This window comes from Alnus glutinosa, chromosome 2, assembly GCF_958979055.1.
Source record: "Alnus glutinosa chromosome 2, dhAlnGlut1.1, whole genome shotgun sequence".
In the NCBI taxonomy this organism is placed as follows: Eukaryota; Viridiplantae; Streptophyta; class Magnoliopsida; order Fagales; family Betulaceae; genus Alnus; species Alnus glutinosa.
The window spans coordinates 39,362,495-39,388,119 of record NC_084887.1 but is presented as its reverse complement, the minus strand read 5'-3'; the positions used below and the strand labels follow the sequence as shown (position 1 = coordinate 39,388,119).

Sequence of the window (25,625 nt, the reverse complement as noted above, 5' to 3'; positions counted from 1 at the left end):
AAAAATGTTTATAAAAGTTGTATGTTCAAGGTTTTCTTCCGATCCGACTCATACTCACGTTCTGCATTGTACGTTTGTGAATCGAATTTTAATGTACCGAAAAGATTTCAAATTCAGATCTCTCGCTCTTAAAATATTAAAAACACCGGGGGTGTACTGATTCTGCTCCAGTTGACGCAAAAAATTGGTAGTAAAAGTTGTATGTTCAAGATTTCTTCCGATCGGACTCAGACTCGCGTTTTGCATCGTATGTTAGTGAATCGAATTTTGGTGTACCAAAAAGATTTCAAATTCATATCTCTCGCTCTTAAAATATTAGAAACACCGAGAGTGTACCAATTCTGTTCCGTTTTACGCAAAAAATAAAAAAATAATAAAAAATTGTTGATAAAAGTTGTATGTTCAAGGTTTCTTCTGATCGGACTCACACTCGCGTTCTGCATCATACCCTAAACCCTAAAACCCTAAACCCTAAACCCTAAACCCTAAAACCCTAAAACCCTAAAACCCTACACTCTAAACCCTAAACCCTAAACCGTAAAACCTAAAACGCTAAATCCTAAACCCTGAACCCTTGCTTTTCGAGGCATTTCCATATAATCTCTCATTTTCGCTTCCATTCGGACTAAAAGTAGAAAACATCCTCCCTTATAACCTTTTTCCCATATTTAATTAGAAAAAAAAAAAAAAAAAAAAAAAAAAAGGGAGAAGGGTATTGCACTTGATAGTTTAGAGGTGCAAATGACAAAAAGGTAGTAATTTAAGAAGCCAAAATATTTTCATCAAGAACTAACAAGTTAGCTAATTGACATAAAAATTATCTTCAAATTTCAACACTTCTAAATTATGCATTTAACATAGCAATACTATTCTATCCTGGAGACCTCCTTTGAAAGAAGGCTACAAAAATAAATTGTGTAAAACAGTCAATTATTTGCTTCTTCATTGCTCGTTGGCTTTTAACCTAAAAATACCAACTGCAACAAAGACCCGAGCCAGTTCAGGAATTAGTGTCCCAGGGTCTGTTGTTTCCTAACCTTTTCTTTTTGGTACAAAAGAATGTTAGTAATAGATAGTTATCACTGCAGAAGCAGGTCGTTGGATATAAAGGTAAAATTAATGTCATCAAAACAAATAATACACAAGCATCCAAACCTGTAAATAGCACCAATAAATTAGTGTCCTATATGTTTGAAAGGAAGTCCATGTAGAAGCCCTGGAGGGGAAGGATGTTGGGCAAATAACAAAACATTAACGGGCTCTTTATTCTATTGCTCAAATTAACAACTGTTACTGCACGCCTGTAACAATTCTGGATATTACAATTCTGAATAACCTGATGGAGGTGCCTTCCATATTACAAATGTGCAGTTTCAGCAATCAGCAAGTGCAATTAGCTGATCGACCACATTTGGATCTGCTAGGGTGCTAGTGTCTCCAAGCTCATCTAACTGCCTGGATGCAATTTTTCTCAAAATCCTCCTCATTATCTTTCCACTCCTAGTTTTTGGAAGGCCAGGCGCCCAGTGGATTTTGTCAGGTGCAGCAAAGGCTCCAATCTGAAAGGATGAACTAGTATGAAACTTTAGAATACATGATTCATGAATTTATATATTTGTATGTGTTAATCTCCGTACATGAAAATGAATTAATCATTAACTTGGATATCAGTGGCGGGGAATAGGGTTGGCTTAATTGTAAGGCTCACAATCTCAGCCTCAAGTCAGTTAATTTACATATCAGTAGTCTGATACAAGGGAGTCCTTAAAGTGGTTATACGACGGACAGTTGATCATGCTTTATGACATTATTACCTACTAATCCTTGTGCTCAAAAACCAGGACAAATTAACTGTTTTCGGCAGGGAGCTGAACCCAGCAATTAAACCCCATTATAAGTGACATGCTTGAAACCAACCCCCAAGGGCCGCCAGTAGCCAATGACGTGAGATGATATTATTGGAAGCATAAAAACCAAAGTCAATTGAGGATAAACTGACCGGGTAAGAGCTTCAGTATGTTTGACGAAGATAGATGATATCAACCACATTAAAAAATCATGAGCAAAGGCAATACGTTTTGTAAAGGAACGCTTCATTTCTTTCATTAGAACTTAGGTAATGTGAGAATTCATCCAGGTACAACAAAATGAATCTCCCAAAAAGATTCTGTAACACTATATTGGGTACTGATTGCACTATTAGGTAAAGAGTGTATTTGAAATTTTAGTTTTCATATGAAACAAAGTGCAGTGGACTAAATATAAACCTGATTCCGAACTATGATGATAAGGCTTTTCCGCAGTTCTTCGCTGTACGGAACACCCTCCACAAGAGTAACAAATGCATAAATACCCTGGCCTTTAACCTACAGCACCAAATACAGTAGTTGCTTTAGACATACTTGGTACAAGCAAGCACCTGTAACCTACATTTTAGTTGTGAAATGCACCTATCAAGCTGCCTCCCCCCCCCCCCCCCCCCCCCCCTCTCTCTCTCTCTCTCTCTCTCTCTCTCTCTCTCACACCAACCAACTAGAACACACGCATGCCAAAGCTTTACCTCATGCTCAACACCAACCACAGCAGCTTCTGCACATTGAGGATGTGAGACTAGAGCAGATTCCACTTCTGCTGTGCCAATTCGATGACCACTGCACATATTTTTAAACTATCAGATAAACGCAATGTGAAAAAACTTTCATGGTTTCTTCCTAACAACAGAATGCTGACATGTTGAGAGAGATGCCAATTTTTACTGAAAATGTGTAAAAATCAGTAAGTTAATGAAAGTATGTACATATTTTATATGTATGTACATATGCACTTCACTTGCTTGTCCAAATATGAAGAGGATCACAAGAGGAAAAATTATGAAATCCAAAAGATACCTAACATTGATAACATCGTCAACTCTTCCAGTAAGCCAGAGGTATCCGTCCTTGTCCCTGAAACATAGATGTAGATAGCTTAACACAATCATCCCAGTCATTTGCATGTCTTGTGTCTTGGTTTACAGATTCTTTTTGGAGACGCGATTTCGTGCACAGATTGATTCAAGTACAAAAATGCATATCAAGATCCATAACAAATATTATCATACAGACTGATAAAATAACAATTAATAATCATTACTTACCTGCTGCAGCCATCACCACTGAAATAATAGCCAGGAAATGGCTTGAAGTATGTCGTTTCATATCTTTCATGATCGCCATAAAGTGTTCGGAATGCCCCTGGCCATGAGTTTTTCACACATAGAAACCCATTACACTCGCCTTCAATCTCAACACCCTTCTCATCCACTATGACAGGCTGCAATTCACCCAAATAAGACAGTGCTGGATAAGTATAAAATTAGTGAAAAAAACAAAGATTAAACTAATATGTTAGATGATAGCATCCATATATTAGCTATGCATGAAAGACCTGAACCCCAAAGAAAGGAAAAGTGGCAGAACCAGGCTTCTGCGGCCAAGCACCCGGTAATGGAGTAATCTGCCAAGTAAAAATTGTGAATTATTTACAATAGATCTCAACAGAAAAGGATGGCCACATATAAACAGATATTTCTACTTGAAACAATGCCTGATGGCTGCAATCACCATAACATATAAGAAAGAACTAAACTACCATGAAGCCACCAGTTTCAGTTTGCCACCAAGTGTCAGATATAGGGCACCTTGAATCTCCAACTATGTTGAAAAACCACCTGAGAGAAAGTGGAATGTCTTATTATTATTTTTATGAAAAGAAAAGTATTTTGGATCATAACAATAAGACAGAGCAGATAACCTCCATGCACTTGGATTAATAGGCTCGCCTACACTTCCAAGGACCCGTAAGGATTTCCTTGAGTAGCGGGTAACATACTGCATAAATGACAATCGTTCACATCAATAAATGCATTATGAAACTTAAGAACAGGACAGCTTTTGGGTATTGCATCTCTCTTGATGCAAGGAGCGAAGCATAAAATATTGGTCCACTTAATTTTATTTAGGTCCTATTAATTAATGGGGTGTTGAAGGAAGCTTTTCCTGTTCTTTTTGGTATTGCTCGGATGAAGGATGCTTCCGTTGTGGATAATATGGAGGTTTTGGGCAGCTCTATCCAGTGGAATGTGAGCTTTGTTAGAGAGGCGCATGACTGGGAAGTGGGTGTCTTTGCATCCTTCTTTCATGTGTTACATTTAGCTATGGTGAGTAGAGATAGTGCTGACAGGCTTAGGTGGGTCACTTCCAAGAAAGGGGTGTTCAAGGTTAAGTCCTATTTCAGCTCATTGGCCGGCGGTGAGGGTAGTAGTTTCCCTTGGAAGAGTGTGTGGAGGACTCAGGCTCCTTCGAGAGCGGCGTTCTTTGCGTGGTCGGCAGCCCTTGGAAAGATTCTTACAGCGGATAATCTCAGGAAGCGAAAGATCATCATTGTGGATAGATGCTACTTGTGCAAAAGAGATGGGGAAACTGTGGACCACCTTCTTCTTCATTGTGATGTGGCTTCTACTTTGTGGAATCATGTCTTTTCTCGGTTTGGTATGTCTTGGGTTATGCCTAGGAGAGTTGTCGATTTATTTTCTTGTTGGTGGAAGGCGGGTAGGTCAAGGAGTGTTGCAGTTTGGAAGATGGTGCCTATTTGCATTCTTTGGTGTGTTTGGAATGAGAGAAATCTTAGGTGTTTTGAAGACTTGGAGAATTCCATGGAGAATATTGTTGCATCGTTTTTACATATATTGTATCTTTGGACGGAGGCTTTTTTGTCACCCGTGTCTATTAGCTTTTCAGATTTTCTTGTTCGTTTTTCTTTGCCTTCTTAGGCGTTTCCTTGTGCATACTTTCAGTGTACTTAGAGGGGCGCCTTACGCTTTTCTTATAAAATTTCATTTACTTATCAAAAAAAATTAATGGAGCTGTTAGTATTTAATTTTCAAGAGTCAAGAGTATTTTTGTAATTCAATAAATATACATTGTCTTAGATTATTTTGGACAATTCAATAAATGGGCATTGCCCTAAATTAAGTTAAATAAATCAATAAATAGGTGGACCTATGAGTCTATTTAAGTATGATTTGTAGTCCAATGAAGGTAGACTTGGAAGAATTGGTTATTCTCTCTTTCTTCCCCCTTTTTCTCCTCTCTTTCTCTCTTCTCCCCCTTCCACTTCCTCTGGCTTCTCTCTTTCTCCCCCTTTCTTTCTCTTCACCCCTCCCTTAGCTTCTTCCTCCTCTCTTTGTCTTAATTTTGTTGTATATTTTTGTCATTACCGTTTGTCCTGCATCAATTTTAGTATCAAAGCCTATGTGATTGTTTTCTATCAACAGTCACATGATTCGATCACTCCGTGCCAGTAGCACCCCTACAACACCTTTGTTCCCCCTTTTTCTTCTCTCTTTCTCTCCCCTTCTCTTCTCCCTTCCCCTAGCTTCTTCCTCCTCATCATAATTTTTCCATGTATTTTTCTGATTATCATTTGTCCTGCATCACTCTCTCTCTCTCTTCCCCCCATAAAAATAGGAATACAGCAGCACAACTCCGGTACAGTGAGCAACGTTGATGGTATTTCAACTTTTGTTTTATTATTTAGATTTAAGACGATTACTCCTGTCCCAATTTCAATGTCAGGATTTGATATGGCAGAACTATTAGTAATAAACTAAAGATATAATGATCTCTTGAAATGTCTTTTAACTTCTTTTTTTTTTATAAGTTAATAAGAATCCAATTTGCTTTTCAAGAAAAAAGTTAAGCGTATTATAGGAAATTAAAGAATAATTTTCACTTTTAGACAGTGGAGATATATTTTGATACATCTCAAAAAGAAAGCAAACAATTAAATTTTTTTTTTTGATAAGTAATAAAAGTTTTATTTAAAAGCGTAAGGCGCCCCTGAGTACACCGGAAATATACAGAGAAGCAAACAATTAAATTCCAATGGAGAGAGTATAATTAAATTGTTTTAATCATCACATCTAAATCAAAAATATGGATTGAGAGGCTACATAGACTTACATAGGCTGGTGGAACCTGCTTCCAACAAATTTAGGACTCTTTATGTGGAAAGAATGCATATGTAGTAAGCTTCACGACTAATCAAGCTATGAATTATTAAAGATGTGTATTTAAAACAGTAACAAAAACCTCCACTCAGAATAGAGTTATTACCCAGACTCATGAAATTAAAGAACTAACTAAAAGCAAAACCAGCAGCATATCAACTTAAAAAACCAAATAGTGAGACTTCACTCCACCCAAAATTTATCATGTGGGGTCCCTAGCTGGCTAGATTTCGTTTGTCTTTAATCCTGCTTCTCTCCCATATCAGAAACTATGAAACTAGATTAAGCAAAATGACGAGCAAAGAATTTTGAACCAACTCCATATAACTGGGAAAATGCATAACTGAGTTGTATCATATCTTGAATAGCAACTTTTCATATATATTTCACCCACAGATATGCAAGTAAGGTCAGGAACGTAGCTTACTTCATCACCATCACGCATGAGGGACCGCACCAATGTGGGTGCAGTGTAGAATATTGCCACCTTGTATTTGTCAACAATGTCCCAACAGCGTCCAGAATCAGGATAATTTGGAGCCTGGAGATAATACACAGAGTTCTCTGTTAAATGGCAAAACTGAAAATCCAGTATATTACCTTTTTTGATAATCCAGTATATTACCTCTCATTGTATTCATGATGTATGGCCTCTATATCCAGGAAAAAAAAACATATAATATGAGTCATTAGAACATTTACATATGGTTCCATATAAACGTCTGCTTGTTTTTCTCATCAATGAGTCTTGTGCAAGTCAAAATAACATGATGAATGCACTAAAATGCACAGCCATCCAAAATGTGGGCTTGGACTGTCTGAACTACAGCTCATGGGGTTCTTGGGCATCTTCCATATACCAGTACAGCCTACTGGTGTCTCAAACCAAACCCTCCTAGTGTTATCCAAGATGTGTGAAAATTAAGTTTCATAAAATAGTTATAGTGTAACTAGACAAAGTATTTTCATCAATTACATAAAACCACAGATATGGTTCTCAAGGAGAGATACTTATAAAAATAACTAGATAAATGGTTTTTAAATAGAGATCAAATAACAAACAACTTTAGTTTAGATGCCAAGCTCAACAAATTTGACTTTTTGCCAATTTAATTTATTATTTGAATGTGAAATTTGTTCCGAGTTTTGAATGTTATTCCACAACCAGTAACATTTTCTTGACTAGCAGTTGTTAAACTACTCTACAAGTTCTCAATCCATTACCCCTTCATAGACAACAACAGATGCTCCATTTAGCAGCGGTCCATAAGTGACATAGCTGTGCCCAGTAATCCAACCACAGTCAGCTGTACACCTGAAATTGATAAGAAGATATGATAAGATACAACAAATATCATTAATATAGAGCGTCTTCTAAGTGAGGGAGTTCTTTAAGATTTAAAGGATGAGCAAATTCTCAAGGATACCAGTAGACATCAGACGGTTTGTAGTCAAATGCATACTTAAACGTTGTTGCAGTGTACACCATATATCCCCCAGTTGTATGGAGAACACCCTTCAGAAACCTATATTAGAACAAACAATAGGAGGAATGATGTATCTTAATAAAATCATGTAATATAGCTACCTTTGGCTTTCCAGTGCTGCCACTAGTATAGAGCAGAAAAAGTGGATCCTCTGCATCAACCCACTCCACCTCACAAGTAGTTGGATACTTAGTAACAACATCCTGAAAGACAGTCGCAAATCATCAATAACCCAAAAACTGATTATCCTAAATTTGTAGTCATTGACAATTGATAAAGTATATGCCAGATCCAATGCTATCAAGCAATATATTACAAAATTAGACATTAAGCCTCTTATATGAAGCACAGGCATGCAGTTAATATACACAAGGAATTGGAATTCTACATCAAATATCGCACTCTCTAATTCCTAGGCATATTAAAAGCAGATTGATACAAGAAGGATACGGAACGCAGAATACAAATTATAAGTAAAAGCACAACATCTTTAATGAGAATCTTTTTATGAGAAGAGGTGCTAAAACTAACCTGCCACCATATATCTCTTCCTTCTTGCCAATGAGTACTTTCTCTCTTCATTGCTGAATGGTTGTCATAGGTTAAGCACACATCTGCCAGAAAAAGGAAACACATATGTCCTCATGGAGAAAAACAGATGAACAGATCCTTGTAGAGAAATTATTGTAAACAGGGAAGAAAATGTTGGTATGTCAAGTGGGTTTTACAACAATCTGAACCCAAAGCCGAGGTCCAAACCGGTCGGTGCCAACACATCCAATCCTCAAGAGTGGATACTTCTGTTAGAAACTAATATGCATCTCATACATATTATGCACAGTGAATTTAATCATGGATCTACTTCTAGTTTGAATCAATCACAATTTTCAAAAAAAATCTTCCACAAACTTAAAGGACAAGTTAAAGAACACATACCTTTGATGTTGCTAATACAAAAACCTGATTTTATTGCTCTGAAAGAATCCAAGAGTGTTGGCTCTCTCTTTGTTATTCTCTCTAGTATTCGTGTAGCACTTATAAAAAGGTTGAGAAAACAATTTTTTTTTCTCTCTCTCTCTCTCTCCTAGCCGCACGCCCCCCTAGAGGCAAATAAGACATAGCCGGGCACCCCTATAATGGGTATAAATAGCTTGAGTGACTTTAGGGAAAAATAAAATCCTAGCTCAAGTGGGCCTTCAACTCTTGTTATCTCATAACTAGTCCAAAGTTACCATTAATTATATTTTACTCCACTATAAAAATATAATTGCACTATGATTTATTTGATTACATAAGACCTTCCTAACTTCTTAAAATTGTATTTGACCCCTCCATAAAATATCCATAGCGAAATAAAGTGAAAATAAATTATCTTAAGTCCCTAATTTAATCTCTTGATTATTCTTATACTCTTACAATCCTATTCTATAGAGTATATTTATTTTAGTAACTTCCCTGAGGGGTAGCTCAATTGGCTAGAGACCATGCCTAATGAAGCGGAGGTCACTAGTTTGAATCTCTCATTCTCCCTCCCCTAGTAGAAAAAAAATTACTTATAAATAAAATTATTGAATCTCTTGATTATTCTTACACTATTACATGGGTAATAGTAGGTTCCTTTCATCTCCCATCCCTGAAAATTGTTCCCGGCTATGGAAAGGCCTTTTGAAAGTCAAGCACATTATTGAATCAAGAGTGTGTTACCAATTTAGCCTTAACTCCCCGTCCCTATCTGGAATTCCCCCTGGATTCCAATTTTCCCCTCATTCAAACCTAATCCTAAGAATGTGAGCAGCCTTGCTTCCTCCAACCTAACCATCTCTGATCTCATTAATCCCTCCACCAAATCTTGAATCTCTCCTTTGATCAATTGCCTTTTTTATGAACCGTGCCCTTAGGATTCTCAACCTTAGAATCCCCCTCACCTCTGCCCCATATAAGCTCATTTGGACTCCTTCCCCCTGGGAAGTTTTTGAATATTCCTAAGGAAGATATCCACTTGTTCCAAATCGCGGCTTGTGACATGCTATGGTTCAATCATCATAAATCCCGCCATGAAGGAAAAATCCTGGATGCTCTTGCGTTTTGGCCAAACATATCAAGAAGCTTTCTCTGGAACACCACTCTGCTTGGGGTTCAAAGTCTCATTCTCCCCTAGTTGAGAGATGGGCTCCTCCACCTTCAGAATTTTCAAGATTAATTTTGACACCGCTATCTGTGACTCATTCTCAGTGCATGTTGCTGTTTGCAGGAACTCTTCAGGCCATATCATCAAAGTTGTCTCCCAAGTCAGCCCCCCTGCAATCCCAACTCAAGCAAGGCCTTGGAAGCCCTGCTTCTTGTCAATTTGGTTGTCTCCCTCCATTTACATATCCTCATTTTTTAAGGAGACTCTCAGGTGGTCATCCTAGCTCTAAATCACCCTAACCTTGCCTTCGACTTGCAGATTTCCCCTATTATTTCTGATGCTTTATCCCTTCTCCCAGCTTCCCTTTCTTGGAAAGCTATGAAAATCAATAGAAGTGCCAACTGTGCCCATTTTGCGGCTACTTGGGCCGCCTCTAGAAATTTATTAGTGTGCATTCTCACTTGTTTTTCCCACCTATTCATACCTATTATCAGTGGAAACGATCTCCCTTAGCCTCCTCCTTGTAGTTCTCATTTATATATATATATATATATATATATATATATATAGACTTCATCTTGAGGAATAGTGTTTCCACAATGCTCATTCACCCAATGCATCAAAATAACCTACATTTCACTCCTAAGTTGATAATCCTCTCAAGATTAAGAGTCAAAGATATATGCAGTCATTAGTTTAATTACTTAGATGACAATAGCTAATAAAATAATAAGTTACAGTGGTTCAGTTTAGTGTATTCCTAATAAGCCAACATATTAATCAGAAGTCTCTACTTCCATGATCAAGATAAATCATCATGATTGGTATGTTATAATCTTATCAAATGAAATGTCTAATTTCATCACCAACTACGAACTAAAGTTATAGGCAAATTGTGATTTAGATCTTCCATGCATTAATCTCATTAACACACCTAAATCACATACAATGCAACTCATGGACTACATTCATCAAATGAATACACTATGCCCAATATTCAAGCAATCTCAGAAAATAAAACACTTTCATTGATAGAAAAATGTCATACAAATTGGATTTAAGGCATTAACCCTAACAACTTTACCTCAGTTCAGATCATAATGACCTTTGGCATATGTTGTCCAAGCATCACAAGGTATTCCATATTCATAAAATTCCATGATCACATCTTCTAAAAATCGAAAAATAAAAAACTTAACTCATTACTAAATCAAAGAATAATAGAGGTACTTACAACAACAAACAACAAAGAGAAATTAAAAATAACAAGTGGACTGTTGTGACCCAGACTTCCATTCTGAAGGAATAGCAGCTCCCCTTTTGAAGTGGGTGCTTAATATGCCATATTGTATATATCATGAGATAGAAAATCTTGACTAAAATGTGCATGACCTTTTAAATTTAAAAATGCATGTTTTTGAAGACTAAAGAATTTTGTGTTTAAATGACAAAGCAATTATCTTCCCACCTACAGAAATTTTATTTCTGGCTGCTTCGACGAGGGCAGCATCAACTATGTCTTTGAGGTGGATAACCTTTGAACCCCTTTTCACAGCATTGCAAGTAATCACAACCTTTGGCTTGCAGTCCATAATCCTTTGGGCAAGAGATTCTGCTGAAAATCCAGCAAATACAACCTGAAGAATAGAAAACCTATCAGAGATTTTTCTGCGTACAATAGACAAAAATGTGGGATTTTGCAAAAAAAAGGGGGGGGAGGGGGGGATAGTGATGTTATGCAATACCGAGTGAACAGCACCAATGCGAGCACATGCGAGCATTGCAATTGGAAGTTCCATTAGCATTGGCAAATAAACCACAATAGCATCACCCTTCTCAACACCGATATCTTTTAAGTAGTTTGCAAGCTGCCAAAGAAATAAGATAAAATTTATTTTACATTCTTTTAGCCATTAAGCTAATTACAGATTGAAGAACTGGTATCCTCTTTTATATTTTAATAATTGTTTTGTGCATGTGTGTGTGGGTGGGTGGGGTGTGTGAGGGATTTAATAATCGACCTGACAAACTTTGTGGAGAAGCTGGGTGTAGGTCAAAGTGCCATCAAAACCAGGCTCGTTTCCTTCCCAGTAAATGGCAATTTTGTCACCAATTCCAGCTTCGACATTTTTGTCCAAGCAATTGTAGCAAATGTTGGTGACACCGCCCTTGAACCACTGAAAGATGATACAGATCAAAGACTCCAGCACAAAGCTAATGAATTTTTAAGCGTTAACAAAGAAGGGTAGAAGAAGTCGGAAAAGTGTAAAAAAAAAAAAAAAAAAAAGGACCTCAATTTTGACGTTGCCTTTCCTGACATCAAGATTCTCAAAGAAGACTTGTTGGCCCCATTTCTCTTTCCAATAGAACTCCGATGATGCGATATCAGACCAAAATCCAGAGGGGTCCTCAATAGATCTTTTATACATCTCCAGGTACTGACAGATCAATAGATACATGATAATACACAGAACAAAAGAAAATAAAACTACAAAAGCAAACATCTTTTGAATTCATCAAAACGCAAAAGAAACTGCTCTCAAGATGAATGTTAACTTAAAACAAAGATTCAAATTAAAAAAAAAAAAAAAAAAAAAAAGAGGAGGGGAGCGAGAGAGAGAGCGGCTACCTTCTCGGGTGAAGGAACGTGTGCCTGGCGAGAGAATTCCTCACTGGGAAAGACAAGATCATTCTCTTCAGAAGCGAGGGATTCGCCCAAGACAACCGCGTTCAAATGCGAAATGTTTCCGGCGCCCGATGGGAGAGTCTTCATTGAATCCAAATGGCGGAGGTGATTGGATGTCTTCAGATTCTTGTGAGGAGACGAAGCCATTAACACCCTTCCACCACCACCACCTGATCTCCTCCGGTTGCTGTTGTTGTTGTTGTTGCTCCTGCTGCTGCCGTCAAATCTGGACGACCAACAATTGACGCAAGAAGATGCCCTCTTTCCCGGCAGAGGAGGATTAAGAATACTAGTATTGGATTTAGAACGGAAGAAGATTAGAGTTTGGTTAAGTGAGCAATTTATGGAGCTACCGGGTGCCGGAGGAGGAGGAGTAGCACCCACGACGTCCAAAACCTTATTATGAAACTGAGAGGGAGGGACCATCCTGTTATTTGACTAACTTCTTAATTTGTAAATTCCACAATTTTTTGAGAACCAATGAAATAAAATTCTACTAAAATATTCACACATCTACAGATCCAAGATATTGTTTTATTTTTTATTATTAATAGAATATTTCTGTTTTTGCTGTCTTCAACGATTATTGGATTTGTAATACCGGCATACCACACATGGATCGGGATTTTTCAGCAAGCAGGGTTTAAAACTATTTTTGAAGTTTGAATTGAATCCGTCATAATCATTATCATCAAAGGAATAATATTATTCTGAAGCTAACCTAGTTGGCTTCCCTGGCAGGCTGGGCTGCTTGACTTTGGATCGGGATTTTTCAATTATGCGACCCAAAAGTCAGACTTTCAGGGGAACCCAAGTAATAACGATGACAACCTCAATAATTAATTCAAACTGTAGAACAAAAAAAAAAAAAATTAAAAAAAAAAAGAGCAAAAGCGGAACACGAAAGTAAGCCGAGTAGCGACTGTGCAACTAGGAATCAAGACGTATTTTTTTACTTGTTTTTGTAACAGACCTTGGAAACACAACTACCCACACTTGGAAAGATTGTCGTTTATAATGAAGAGAGGAAGAGTCCCGGCTCCGCCCCGTCGGAACGGTGAGAGGAATTACAACGGCGGAAAGCCACAATTGCAGATGGTGACTAGTACGGTAGTACCACCAAATATCGGGTGGAAAGGACGGGGAGATTTTTGACGTTGGAGTTTGAGGCGCATCCTATCAGACTAGGTAACGTTGAATGTTATAATCGATTTTTTTTTTTTCTCCTTTCTCGATATAGTCGATTATTTTTTTCTCCTTTTCGATATAGTCATAAAACCATCAGTTTTTGTACGTCTTCAAGCTCTGGTATTATGCTTTGAACTGTCTGCCTGCACTTATTACATTTTTTTACCTGTTGTCGGCGACACGTTGGCTCGAGATTTAGGCGATTTCGGCGGTCGTTTGTGGTCTCCAATTCAATAAGGTTCTTAATTAATAATTATATAATAAATATATTTTTTAAAAAAAATATTGTATGGTTCTAATATGGCAGAAAGATAATAAAAATACTTTTTAATTAATGCTCCTACTTAATAATTGTTATTTTCAAAACAAATTTTTAAGACTCTAATATAGTAAAAATTTAATAAATAATCACTAATTAAAATCCTCAATCATGACAAAAGTAATTATAAATTGAAAGTCTCAAAAAATATCCATAAATTCTTGGAAAGTCCCATTTATTTACTCTTTTTAAAAATTCCATTTTTGCATCATGAAATTAGTTCAACGTGCATAATTTTTTTTTAACGTTTATTTGAATTAAATGTTTAGAAAAATATAAAAAGTCCCCATGGACCCGGGGTAGCCGCACGACCACTCCTCAGTGGCCAGGGGTGGCCGCGCAGCCAGGTGATAACCACCCCCAATTCCGACGTGGTGCTGTGGCGGTGGTGAGTGGTGACCGAGGGTTTTTTGTTTGTAGGCTTGTAGCAAACGTTGAAGAAATAAGATAATCGGGTGTTTTGGTTCTATTTCATTTTCTTGTTCTAGGCTGACGTGTTTCACAACCTGATTGAAGTTATACTCTTCTGTTTGAAGACTTGTCCAAACACATACCAAATGAGGCTACCAAACTAGTGCCTCGGGTCTCTATTTTGAATCTTATTCTCACGAGTAATGATATATTCACACACATTTCACACCGGTTCACATGTTTTAAGTGAATTTCCTTTCTTTTTTTTTTTTTTTTTTAAGTGGTTGATATGAGAAGCCACTTAAAACATGTCAAGTTAGCTAGTGTGAAATGGGTGTAAAGTGTAGCATTACTCTATTCTCACATGCTTGTCCAAACAGGACTATATATGTTAGTTCGAATGTCAAAGTGCAAAAATTACCCTTCCAACAAAACCCTTTCCTAGCACTCCCAACACTCTCCTTCACGATGCACAACACCAAAACCCTATTTCTTCTTGTCATAATAGCCATGATTTCCCCAATTAACAAATCACACAGTACTACACAACAACCCGATTGACTATGTCAAACCTAATGAACCGAGTCATCGAGTCGAATTGAGTAAATTGAACCAAACGAACACGCATGTGAGGCGTGTAGCGTGTGACGTGCGTGGTTGCATGCAAAAGACGCAAAAGGGAGGGTCGCAAGCGTGTGATGCGCGTTGAGGAATGCCAAGAACTTCTGTACGCGTGTGCTACTTATGCGTCGAACCAAATGGCATAGACCCACCGATCTGAGGGTGTTGGTACAATTTTCGGTACGGTGACGTGTCGTCTTGTGATTCGTCAGCCTTCCTTGATATTCGCTCTTCTCATAATCTGCAAAATAATAAACAACTCGTCAGGGTTGTCGACCGTACCCCCACTCCGATGCCTAAATCAGTTACAAACTTATTGACTTTTTAGGAGTACTTAAAATCTCAGAACTTAGAAAATATACCTGTTTTAAAATACCTGACATTGTAGTCTTATTTATAGGCTCACAGTCCACAGTTATGAAACTGCTGGAGTGCGTGGAGCATAATCTGATTAGGAGTCTTTTGTCTTATCTTCATAAGCCTTATCTTCATAGAATTTGAATTGGGTAGTAGAGTCCAAACTGAATAGGACACTACCTCTTCATCTGATGTCATACTATTAGATACTTTATCCCATATTTGATGGGATATGAGTCTATCTCAATATACTCGGGATAGGAGTCTTTTTGGAGATAACGACAGGTCTTGTACTTAAGTCTGATCTGGACGGACCGACCCGATGGGCTCAGCCCCCGATACTACTTTAGGCCTACGTGTCTTTGGGGCTAATTATTTCCCCAACAACTACCCCCTAATTCTCTTATTTGAATTTAGAAAGTAAGAGAATTAAATACCTCACTTTTTGAATTTGGATCTTTTGTAATCTGTATCTGACAATTGCAACATCTTTCAAGGTTATTCATAAAGAAAATGGCTTAACATACCCGAAGCTTCTACATCAGTGGTGCCTCGAAGTCCACTTCCACAAAAATCATTGTTGGCAGGTGCTCAGGCACCAAAATGATACATAACTCGAGGTGCTCAGGCACCAAGGTGATACATAGCTCGAGGTGCTCAGGCACCGAGGTCATAGATGTCTAGAGGTGCTCAGGCACCGAGATGATACATAGCTTGAGGTGCTCAGGCGCCGAGATGATACATAGTTCGAGGTGCTCAGGCACCGAGGTCATAGATGTCTCGAGGTGCTCAGGCACCGAGATGATACATAGCTCGAGGTGCTCGGGCACCGAGTTGATACATAGCTCGAGGTGCTCAAGCACCGAGGTCATGGATGTCTCGAGGTGCTCAGGCACCGAGATGATACATAGCTCGAGATGCTCAGGCACCGAGGTCATAGATGTCTCGAGGTGCTCAGGCACCGAGATGATACATAGCTTAAGGTGCTTAGGCACAGAGATGATACATAGCTCGAGGTGCTCGGGTACCGAGGTGATACATAGCTCAAGGTGCTCAAGCACCGAGATAATACATAGCTCGAGGTGCTCGGGCACCGAGGTCATAGATGTCTCAAGTAGGGTGGGCAATTCGGGTTTACGGGTCGGGTTCGTGTCAACCCGATTACATAAACCGGTCTGACACGAACCCGACCCGATTATTAATCGGGTTGTGACACGCGACCTGAACACGACCCGATTAATAATAGGGTAACCCGAACACGACCCGATAAACATGACTAATACTCGTGTCACCCGTTTACCCGACATGACCCAACACCAATTTCACCTTGCCAGCCTCCATGTCACCTTCCTCAACACCGATTACAATCACGATCGCCTTTTCCGTTACACCAATATCCTAACCCGTTTCTCATGCTTTCCTGGATTTCAATTCAAGACCCTTCCTGACAGCCTTCCACCCGACCACCCACGATCCGGAGAGCTCTTCATGGATTTGTTTGATTCCTTAAAATCGGTCACTAAGCCACTATTTCGAGAGATGCTGTTTTCTGGTCAATCAAATTAAAATGGTGTGGCCGGTTGTGGCGTCGTCGGTCGGTCGGTGGTGTGGCCGGGATTCGGGAATATGGTGGTGGGTAAGAGAGGGGGGAGGGAAAAGTTTGAGAGGGGGAAAACTGGAAAAGGCCGAATTCTTGGCGTGCCGCGTGCGGGCTGGCGGCGCGGGCTACTGGGCAGTGGGCTAGGCGGCTAAGGTTCGCTGTTCGCAATTGGGCATTTCGTGTGTTTCGGGTTTTGCCGTTTTACTCTTTTCAGACTTTTCTCCTTCTTTTTTTAAAAAAAAAATAAACTATCGGGTCAGAATCGTGTCTGGCAGGTCAACCCGCGGGTTGACCCGCCAGACACGATTGTAATCGGGTCAGAATCGGGTTGACCCGATTTCGACCCGAACCCGATTATATAAAATCCAAACCTTAGTTTCCCGTGTCGGGTTCGCAGGTCGTGTCAAAAATTGCCAATCCTAGTCTCGAGGTACTCAGGCACCGAGGTGATACATAGCTCGAGGTGCTCAGGCAGCGAAGTGATCTCTTCAAATGAGTCTACGTGGCTTCGGAGGCTCAGACTGGCGCAGAGGCTTTAGTTGTCCGAGACTTATAGCGGCTAGGGGCTTATGGTGGCCCGATGCTTATGCCGGCTCGAGGTTTTGTACTTGGCATATCGAATCTTCTAATCTGAACACCATGTAGCTTGGTTTCACCTATGAATATCTTTGTTTTTGAACTTTTTAAATTTTGAATTCTTTGATATGGAAAAAGATTTCTCATAACGAATCAATTATGACTTATCTTCTAACAACTTGAACAAACAATCGGTTTGCGTAAGTTATGATCGAGGAGGATGGAAAAATATTTTGTTCAACCTCTGAGACTAGGAGGAAAAGATTTTTTGTTTTGGCCTCCGTGACTAGGAGGAAAAATATTTTGTTTCAACCTCCAGGACTAGGAGGAAAAATATTTTGTTTTGACCTTCGTGACTATGAGGAAAAATATTTTGTTTCAACCTCCAAGACTAGGAGGAAAAATATTTTGTTTCGAACTCCGGGACTAGGAGGAAAAATATTTTGTTTTGACTTCCGAGACTAGGAAGAAAAATATTTTGTTTCGACCTCTGGGACTAGGAGGGAAAAATCTTTTGTTTTGACCTCCGTGACTAGGAGGAAAAATATTTTGTTTCAACCTCTGGGACTAGGAGGAAAAAATCTTTTGTTTCGACCTTCGTGACTAGGAGGAAAAATATTTTGATTCGACCTCTGGGACTAGGAGGGAAAAATCATTGTTTCGACCTCCGTGACTAGGAGGACAAAAATTTTGTTTCGACCTCCAGGACTAGGAGGGAAAAATATTTTGTTTCGACCTCCGTGACTAGGAGGAAAAATATTTTGTTTCGACCTCTGTGACTAGGAGGAAAAATATTTTGTTTCGACCGGTGTAGGAGGGAAAAATCTTTTGTTTCGACCTTCGGGACTACGAGGAAAAATATTTTGTTTTGACCTCTGTGACTAGGAGGAAAAATATTTTGTTTCGACCTCCTGTACTAGGAGGAAAAATCTTTTGTTTTGACCTCCGGGACTAGGAAGGAAAAATCTTTTGTTTCGACCTCCGGGACTAGGAGGAAAAATATTTTGTTTTGACCTCCGGGACTAGGAGGAAAAATATTTTGTTTTGACCTCCGTGACTATGAGGAAAATTATTTTGTTTCGACCTCTGAGATTAGGAGGGAAAAATATTTTGTTTTGACCTCTGTGATTAGTAGGAAAAATATTTTGTTTCGACCTCCGGGACTAAGAGGGAAAAATCTTTTGTTTCGACCTCTGGGACTAGGAGGGAAAAATCTTTTGTTTTGACCTCCGAAACTAGGAGGGAAAATATTTTTGTTTTGACCTCCGTGACTAGGAGGAAAAATATTTTGTTTCGACCTCTGGGACTAGGAGGGAAAAATCTTTTTTTCGATCTCCGTGACTAGGAGGAAAAAATCTTGAACTTTCTTTTTGAAATGGATCTTTACTTTTTATACTAGAGTTTGTTAGTTTGTAATTGGTCACATTCTGTTGGCCAAAATCACTTCATTGTAATGATGCTTTTTAACAGGGATTCCGCTATTCATAAGTGTTTCCAGAAGATTCAGCACAGTCTGCAAGTCAGAAAATTCGGTTCCCTGCCAGTCGTCCGGACGCCCAGTTGTCCAAAGCATCAGCCGTCCGGACGACGTGTCATACCGTCTAGACGCACATCAGACTAAAGTATCATCCATCCGGACAACATGGATTCCCGTCCGGACATTCCTCTGTGTCAAGAAGCTTCGAACTGCTCCAGCTTGCACCTGTCCGGACGATTCAGCAGCCTGTCTAGAGGACCCTTAGTGTTCAACCAAAGTTTCACGATTTCTTTCCAAAACACAGATATGGAAAGATTGATGCAACCGTCCAGACGACGTGGATTCCTGTCCGGACGCGCTCATCCATAAGGTAAGTATCGCAATTCAAATCCAGACGTCCGGACGCCAGTCAGCATGGTCCGGATGCGCGAGCATTAGATATGAAAATTGCATGCATCACATCAACCGTCCGGACAACCATCCTCCTGGTCCGGACCCGCGAAGCCTCTATATGGAAATTACTTGCAGCGGATGTGCGATTGTCCGGACGACAGGGCAACATCGTCTGGACGCGGGTCTCAAACAGGAAAGATATTTAGCGAAATTTTTGAAATTTCTGTCGCACAGTTGTCCGTCTGGACGGCCTATGACCACTGTTCGGACGGCGCCCAGTTTTATCAAGCCAGACGCTCATTTGAATTGTCAGCCTAAAAATAGAGGCCCCTAGGCTTAAGAACTGCAAGAATTCGGTATTGAATTCCACTAGTGCTTAGAGAGCTATATTGTGAGTCCATTGAGCTGAGTTGATCTCTCTGAAGCCGTTGCTCTGTGTGCTATTGTTGCACTTAAACTGAAGTCTATCTTAGGGGTTGGCCCCAAGGTAAAGAATTCCATTTAAGACCCCTTCAGGTAGGAGACTTGGTTGGGAGGTGTTCATGTTGGGTTATACGTTAGAGTTCAAGGTGCGACCACTGTATCAAGGGTATGTGAGTACTACTACTTTGTTACTAGCTTTGTCTTCTGAATAGTGGATATCCTGGGTTTGGCTGCCCTGGAGTGGTTTTTCTCTCAATTGAGTTTTCACTTCGTCAACAAAATATTTATCTCCTTTAATTCCATATTTAATATTTTGTTGCACACTGTTCACACACACTTATTAAAATTAGAAGTCTCTTTATTTTTCAATTGGTATCAGAGCGGGTACACTCTGTTAAGGATTTATTTCCTGAGTGTGATCCTCATCTCTTGTGACTTCTATTTTTTTTACACCTTTTATCATGAATCCTTCTCAGTTATCTAATGAGGATTCTGATATTAAGCTCTTTAAAGTTTTTAATAAATTGAAGAATGCTCAACATTCTAAAGTTTCTCATAAAGAGCTTAAAAAGGTGAAGCAAGAAAAAGAATCTTTGATTGTTCAATTATTTGAATCACATGCTTTGATTGGCTATTTGAAATCTGAGAATACCATGCTATTTGACATTATTGATACATTTGAGAATAAATTAAAAGAATCTGAAGATCTCTTGAAAAAATTCTCAAGTGATAATTTGAAGAGTATGCTTTGTATTCATTCAAATATTTCTAACAAGCCTGCTTTAATTGTTGATGATATGAGTACTTCTACTTCACATGCTTCTGATTTTGAATTAGATTCTGTTGATATTAAGCCTGTGATAGTATATGCAGCTTGTTCTGAAAAGTCTTGCTTGAATAATTGTGTGAAGCCAAAATCTAAGGAATTAGGAACACGAGGTAAATTTGTTCCTACTTGTTACAATTGTGGAAAAATTGGTCATATTATACCAAATTGTTATTTGTTGAAACATCATAGGCCTTGGATTAAGCAGGATGTACTGAGAAAAAGTGAAATTGAAGATTCTTCCTCATCTAAATATGTCCCTCCTCATAGGAGACATACAAAAGGTAAGGGCAATGTTATTTGTAAGAATACTAATCATAATTCTGCAGAGAATGTCAAGAAGCATTCAAACAAAAGAAGTCTGCCTACCTGTCATCACTGCGGCATCACCGGTCACATTCGATCCAAATGTCCACAGCTCTAGAAGTTGAAGGTTCAGAGGAAGCTGCCAACAAGAGTTACATCAGGCACTATACCTCCGATGGCTCTTCAGGCTCCATGGCATCAGCAAAAGTTTGTTCCTGCCAATTAGAGCGGCAAACCAAAGAAGAATAAATCAAGGCGCTGCAAGAGAAAGCCGCAGAAGCCCAATGGCAGCCATGGCTATGAATGGTTGCTGAGCCTAATACAAGGTATACTAAGGAGTATGGCCAACATGGACATGGCCCGCAAACCATCTCCACGGGTTAAGCAGGTATGGGTCAAGAAGGATGAGACCATTTACCCCTTGAGGGGGAGTCGACTCACCTAGTAGGTGATGTCTCTCATGCCTAGGATTTTGGTTCCTAAATCCTAATGCATGTCAGGTATGTTTGCATTGCATTGTCTATCTTGGCATATCTTATTCATGCCTTGCATTTTGTTTAAGGAACTGCTTATTTTATCCCCCATATTTTCTCTTGTTGTCTTGAGAAATATCTGCAGATTTTTTTTTTTGGGGGATAACAGTTAAAAGCACGTTGGGCGACTGCTTTCCTGTTTTGGTATTTCTAAACCTCTCTTTATGAGGATAGGTTTGGTTTTACCTTACATGCTGGGACTAGATGTTATTTCCTTTTCCATAAGCATGTTCTTGTTTTTTTTCTGTCTCATTTTTTTCAACAAAAAAAGAAAAAAAAAATTGGGGAGAAGATGTAGGAATTTTTTTTTTTTTTTTTTTTTTTTTTCTCTTGATAGCTTTTCAAATATTGCATGTGTTTTTGCCTGATATCTCAGTTCATAGTGCATTGATTAAATATGCTTATATATGATTGAGAGTTTATGCATGATATCTGCTAAGTTTTCCTGTTGCATCTTAATGATAGATAGTTACTTTCCTTATGCGATGAAAATGTGCACTATCCAAGGCTCCCCTAAGGTACATAATTTTCCTCTCTGACTTCTTACTTCTAAAAATTCTAATGAGAGAGATGTCTTTGATTAAGATGGTCAAATTGACCACATGCTAGTTGAACCTAGAGCCTAAAATTCTAGCATTCTCTCTAGATTGCAGCACCAACTAGAATCAAGCAGTAACTCTTCAGTTTTCTGTGCTAAATGCTTATATTCACTGCTTCTGTGCTGAAATAAGCCTTGTCCTTCATGGTACAAGTAAAACAATTAGGTGCTGCATCTTAGGGGGAGTGTATCAGATGAGGGTGGCTAGGTCCTAGTAATTAATAAGGTTTGACTTTTGACTGATCTTTCATTGATTTTCTCTCTTGTCTAGAAAATCTAGTTGCTTTTTGTCATATCAGTTACATTCATACCTTTTGGGAAAAGTCTTCACACACACGCACCCATTGCATGAGTTGAATAAACTATTTAAAATTTCTATCTGCAGGAAAATTTGTGTGAATTGAATACTTAACTCTCATTTATATCTTTGCATATTTTTGCAATGCTATTTGACTGTTTTATCAGTTGATTATACATGCGTGTTCTGAAGCTAACTTTAGGGAAAAATATTTTTCTGCAAATTTTTCTCCAGTTTCAGATTTCAGTGTGAAGCGTCCGAACCGACCTATTCTTACGTCCAGATGAAAGCAGTCTTGCCATATGCCGACCTAGCAGTTACCATCCGAACGGTTAAGTGACACGTAAGGACGGGATCTCTACAGGTTTAAGACTTGCGTCTCTTTCTCTGCCATACACACATCTTTATATTTTTATTGATTTATCATGGCATGTTGTGTGTTTTTCTCGTGGATTTCTCTCGAGATTTTGGCATTCTTTGCACATCTCTTCTCATCCCATGATCTTCATTGTGCCTTCCGTTATTCTTTTAAGTTTTTGTGCTTTTAGAATATTGAAATATTTGTTGGGATATTTTCTTGAGATAGTGTGCATGAAAATCCTATTATGTCTGTCTGTTGGGTTGATATTGATATATCTGGGTCATTTGGATTGCGATCTTTGTTTTTGTAATTCTTGGGCATCCAATTGACATCTGTCATAATACCACTTTCTTTCTGGGACTAACATGATCTAATATTTCTTTGTGGTGTTATTTTTGGAAATATTTCTGTTTAAATCTTTTCAGAAATATGTTGTCCAGTAGCTCCCAGGACAATATCTGATAGATGGATCCTTTGAAAAATTGACTGTTGGTGAAATTAGATGTTCAAATTTCAAAGGTCTCAGGATTAAGATGAGTTTTTTCCTCTAGCTCATGCAGAGCCTTCCGTAGCATTCCCCTGGATTTTTATCAGTTAGAGGTTCAATGGTGAATCTCCTCATTTATCTAGCAGACCAGTTGCCTAGAGGATGTCAATCTGCGGATAATCAGTTTCAAGCTTTGCAAAATCAAGAGATTGAAGATTTTTTAGTCCATAGTTCCCGGCTTCTTGAGCTAGAAGCCGAAGTAGTACAAATCCAGCTTTTTATACGGATTTCTCTTCGTTACTTGATTTCAATGGATCAACAGGCTTTGGTACTTGAAGGATTTTTGTTCCACTCTTTTGGGCCACTTGCAGGCTCTTCTCTATTTTCCTATGGTTTTGAATTTTAGAACGTTTTTGTCTGTGGATATTATTACTCTATTTACCCTTGTCCTTCTGAGACACTTAGGTGGAGTAATTTTTTGTTTTTCTTCTTACTCTGTTTTACCCTTTGTCCTTTTGTGACAAAAAAATGGGAGTAATTTTTGTCCCATAATGGCCAAATGGGGAGTTTGTTAGTTTGTAATTGGCCACATTTTGTTAGACAAAATCACTTCATTGTAATGATGCTTTTTAACAGGGATTCCACTATTCAGAAGTGTTTCCAAAAAATTTTGCACAGTCTGGAAGTCAAAAAATTTGATTCCCTGCCAGCTGTTCGGACGACGTGTCATACCATCCGGACGCCCAGCTGTCCAAAGTACCAGCCGTCCGGATGACGTGTCATACCATCCGGACGCACATCAGACTGAAGCATCATCCGTCCGGACGACGTGGATTCCCATCCGGACCTTCCTCCGTGTCGAGAAGCTTTGAACTGCTCCAGCTTGCACCCATCTGAACGATTCAGCAGCCCGTCCAGACGACCCTCAGTGTTCGACCAAAGCTTCAGGATTTCTTTCCAAAACACAGATATGAAAAGATTGCTGAAACCGTCCAGACGACGTGGATTCTCGTCCGGATGCGCTCATCCATAAGGCAAGTATCCCAATTCAAATCCAGACGTCCGGACGCCAGTCAGCATGGTCCGGACACGCGAGCATCAGATATGAAAATTGCGTGCATCACATCAACCGTCGGGACGACCATCCTCCTGGTCTGGACACGCGAAGCCTCTATATGGAAATTACTTGCAGCGGGACGTGCGACTGTCCGTACGACAGGGCAACACCGTCCGGACGTGGGTCTCAAACAAGAACAATATTCAGCGAAATTTTTGAAATTTCGGTCGCACAGTTGTCCATCCGGACGGCCTATGACCACCTTCCAAACGGGGCCTAGTTTTATCAAGCCAGACGCTCACTTGAACTGTCAGCCAATAAATAGAGGTCCCTAGGCTTGAGAACTGCAAGAATTCAGTATTGAATTCCACTAGTGCTTAGAGAGCTATGTTGTGAGTCCATTGAGCTGAGTTGATCTCTCTGAAGCAGTTGATGTGTGCTGTTGTTGCGCTTAAACTGAAGTTTATCTTAGGGGTTGGCCCCAAGGTAAAGAATTCCATTTAAGACCCCTTCAGGTAGGAGACTTGGTTAGGAGGCGTTCGTGTTGGGTTACACGTTAGAGTTCAAGTTACGACCACTGCATCAGGGGTATGTGAGTGCTACTACTTTGTAACTAGCTGTGTCTTCTGAATAGTGGATATCCTGGGTTTGGCTGCCCTGGAGTGGTTTTTCTCTTAATTGAGTTTCCACTTCGTCAACAAAATATTTGCCTCCTTTACTTCCGCATTTAATATTTTGTTGCACACTGTTCACAGACACTTGTTAAAATTAGAAGTCTCTTTATTTTTCAAAGTTACCCCCCAAAACTTGAACAAACAATCTGTTTGTGTAAGTTTTTACCGAAGGATTTTTCTTTTTTCAAACTGGTACCCCCAACTTGAACAAACAAACAATTTATGTAAGTTTTGACTAAGGAATTTGAAACTTGTACCCCCCGAGAGGTTTTTGAACTTTGCCCCCGAGGGTTAAAACTTGTCAAACTTTTTAAACTTGTACCCCTCGAGGGTTTTTTAAATTTACCCACGAGAGTTAAAACTTGTAAAACTTGTACCCCAAAACTTGTACAAACAAGCGGTTTGTGTAAGTTTTGACTAAGAGGATTTTAAACTTGCACTTTATTTGAAACTTGTAGAACTTTACTTGAAACTTGAACTTTATTTGAAACTTATAGAACTTTACTTGAAACTTGTAGAACTTTACTTGAAACTTAAACTTTATTTGAAACTAATAGAATTTTACTTGAAACTTGAACTTTATTTGAAACTTATAGAACTTTACTTGAAACTTGTAGAACTTTACTTGAAACTTAAACTTTATTTGAAACTTATAGAACTTTACTTGAAACTTGAACTTTATTTGAAACTTATAGAACTTTACTTGAAACTTGTACCCCCGAGGGTTTTGAAACTTACTTGATTTTTTAAAGAGGTTTTTTCCTCATATC

General features: G+C 38.9%; 1 protein-coding gene across 1 annotated transcript; it reads right to left on the bottom strand.

The window, feature by feature from the left end:
* Positions 1–1,098: 1,098 nt before the first annotated feature.
* LOC133860131 (acetyl-coenzyme A synthetase, chloroplastic/glyoxysomal) lies at positions 1,099–13,541 on the bottom strand. The gene is made up of 18 exons (XM_062295803.1): positions 12,294–13,541; positions 11,956–12,102; positions 11,686–11,841; positions 11,410–11,532; positions 11,133–11,301; positions 8,068–8,150; positions 7,638–7,739; positions 7,477–7,565; positions 7,274–7,364; positions 6,477–6,590; positions 3,793–3,869; positions 3,631–3,709; positions 3,427–3,495; positions 3,137–3,312; positions 2,889–2,945; positions 2,561–2,651; positions 2,268–2,366; positions 1,099–1,559 (listed from the first exon to the last, which is right to left on the bottom strand). Exons 1-18 carry the CDS (start codon positions 12,774–12,776, stop codon positions 1,374–1,376), a joined length of 2,391 nt encoding a protein of 796 aa, XP_062151787.1. The 5' UTR covers positions 12,777–13,541; the 3' UTR covers positions 1,099–1,373.
* Between the last annotated feature and the right edge of the window lie 12,084 nt (positions 13,542–25,625).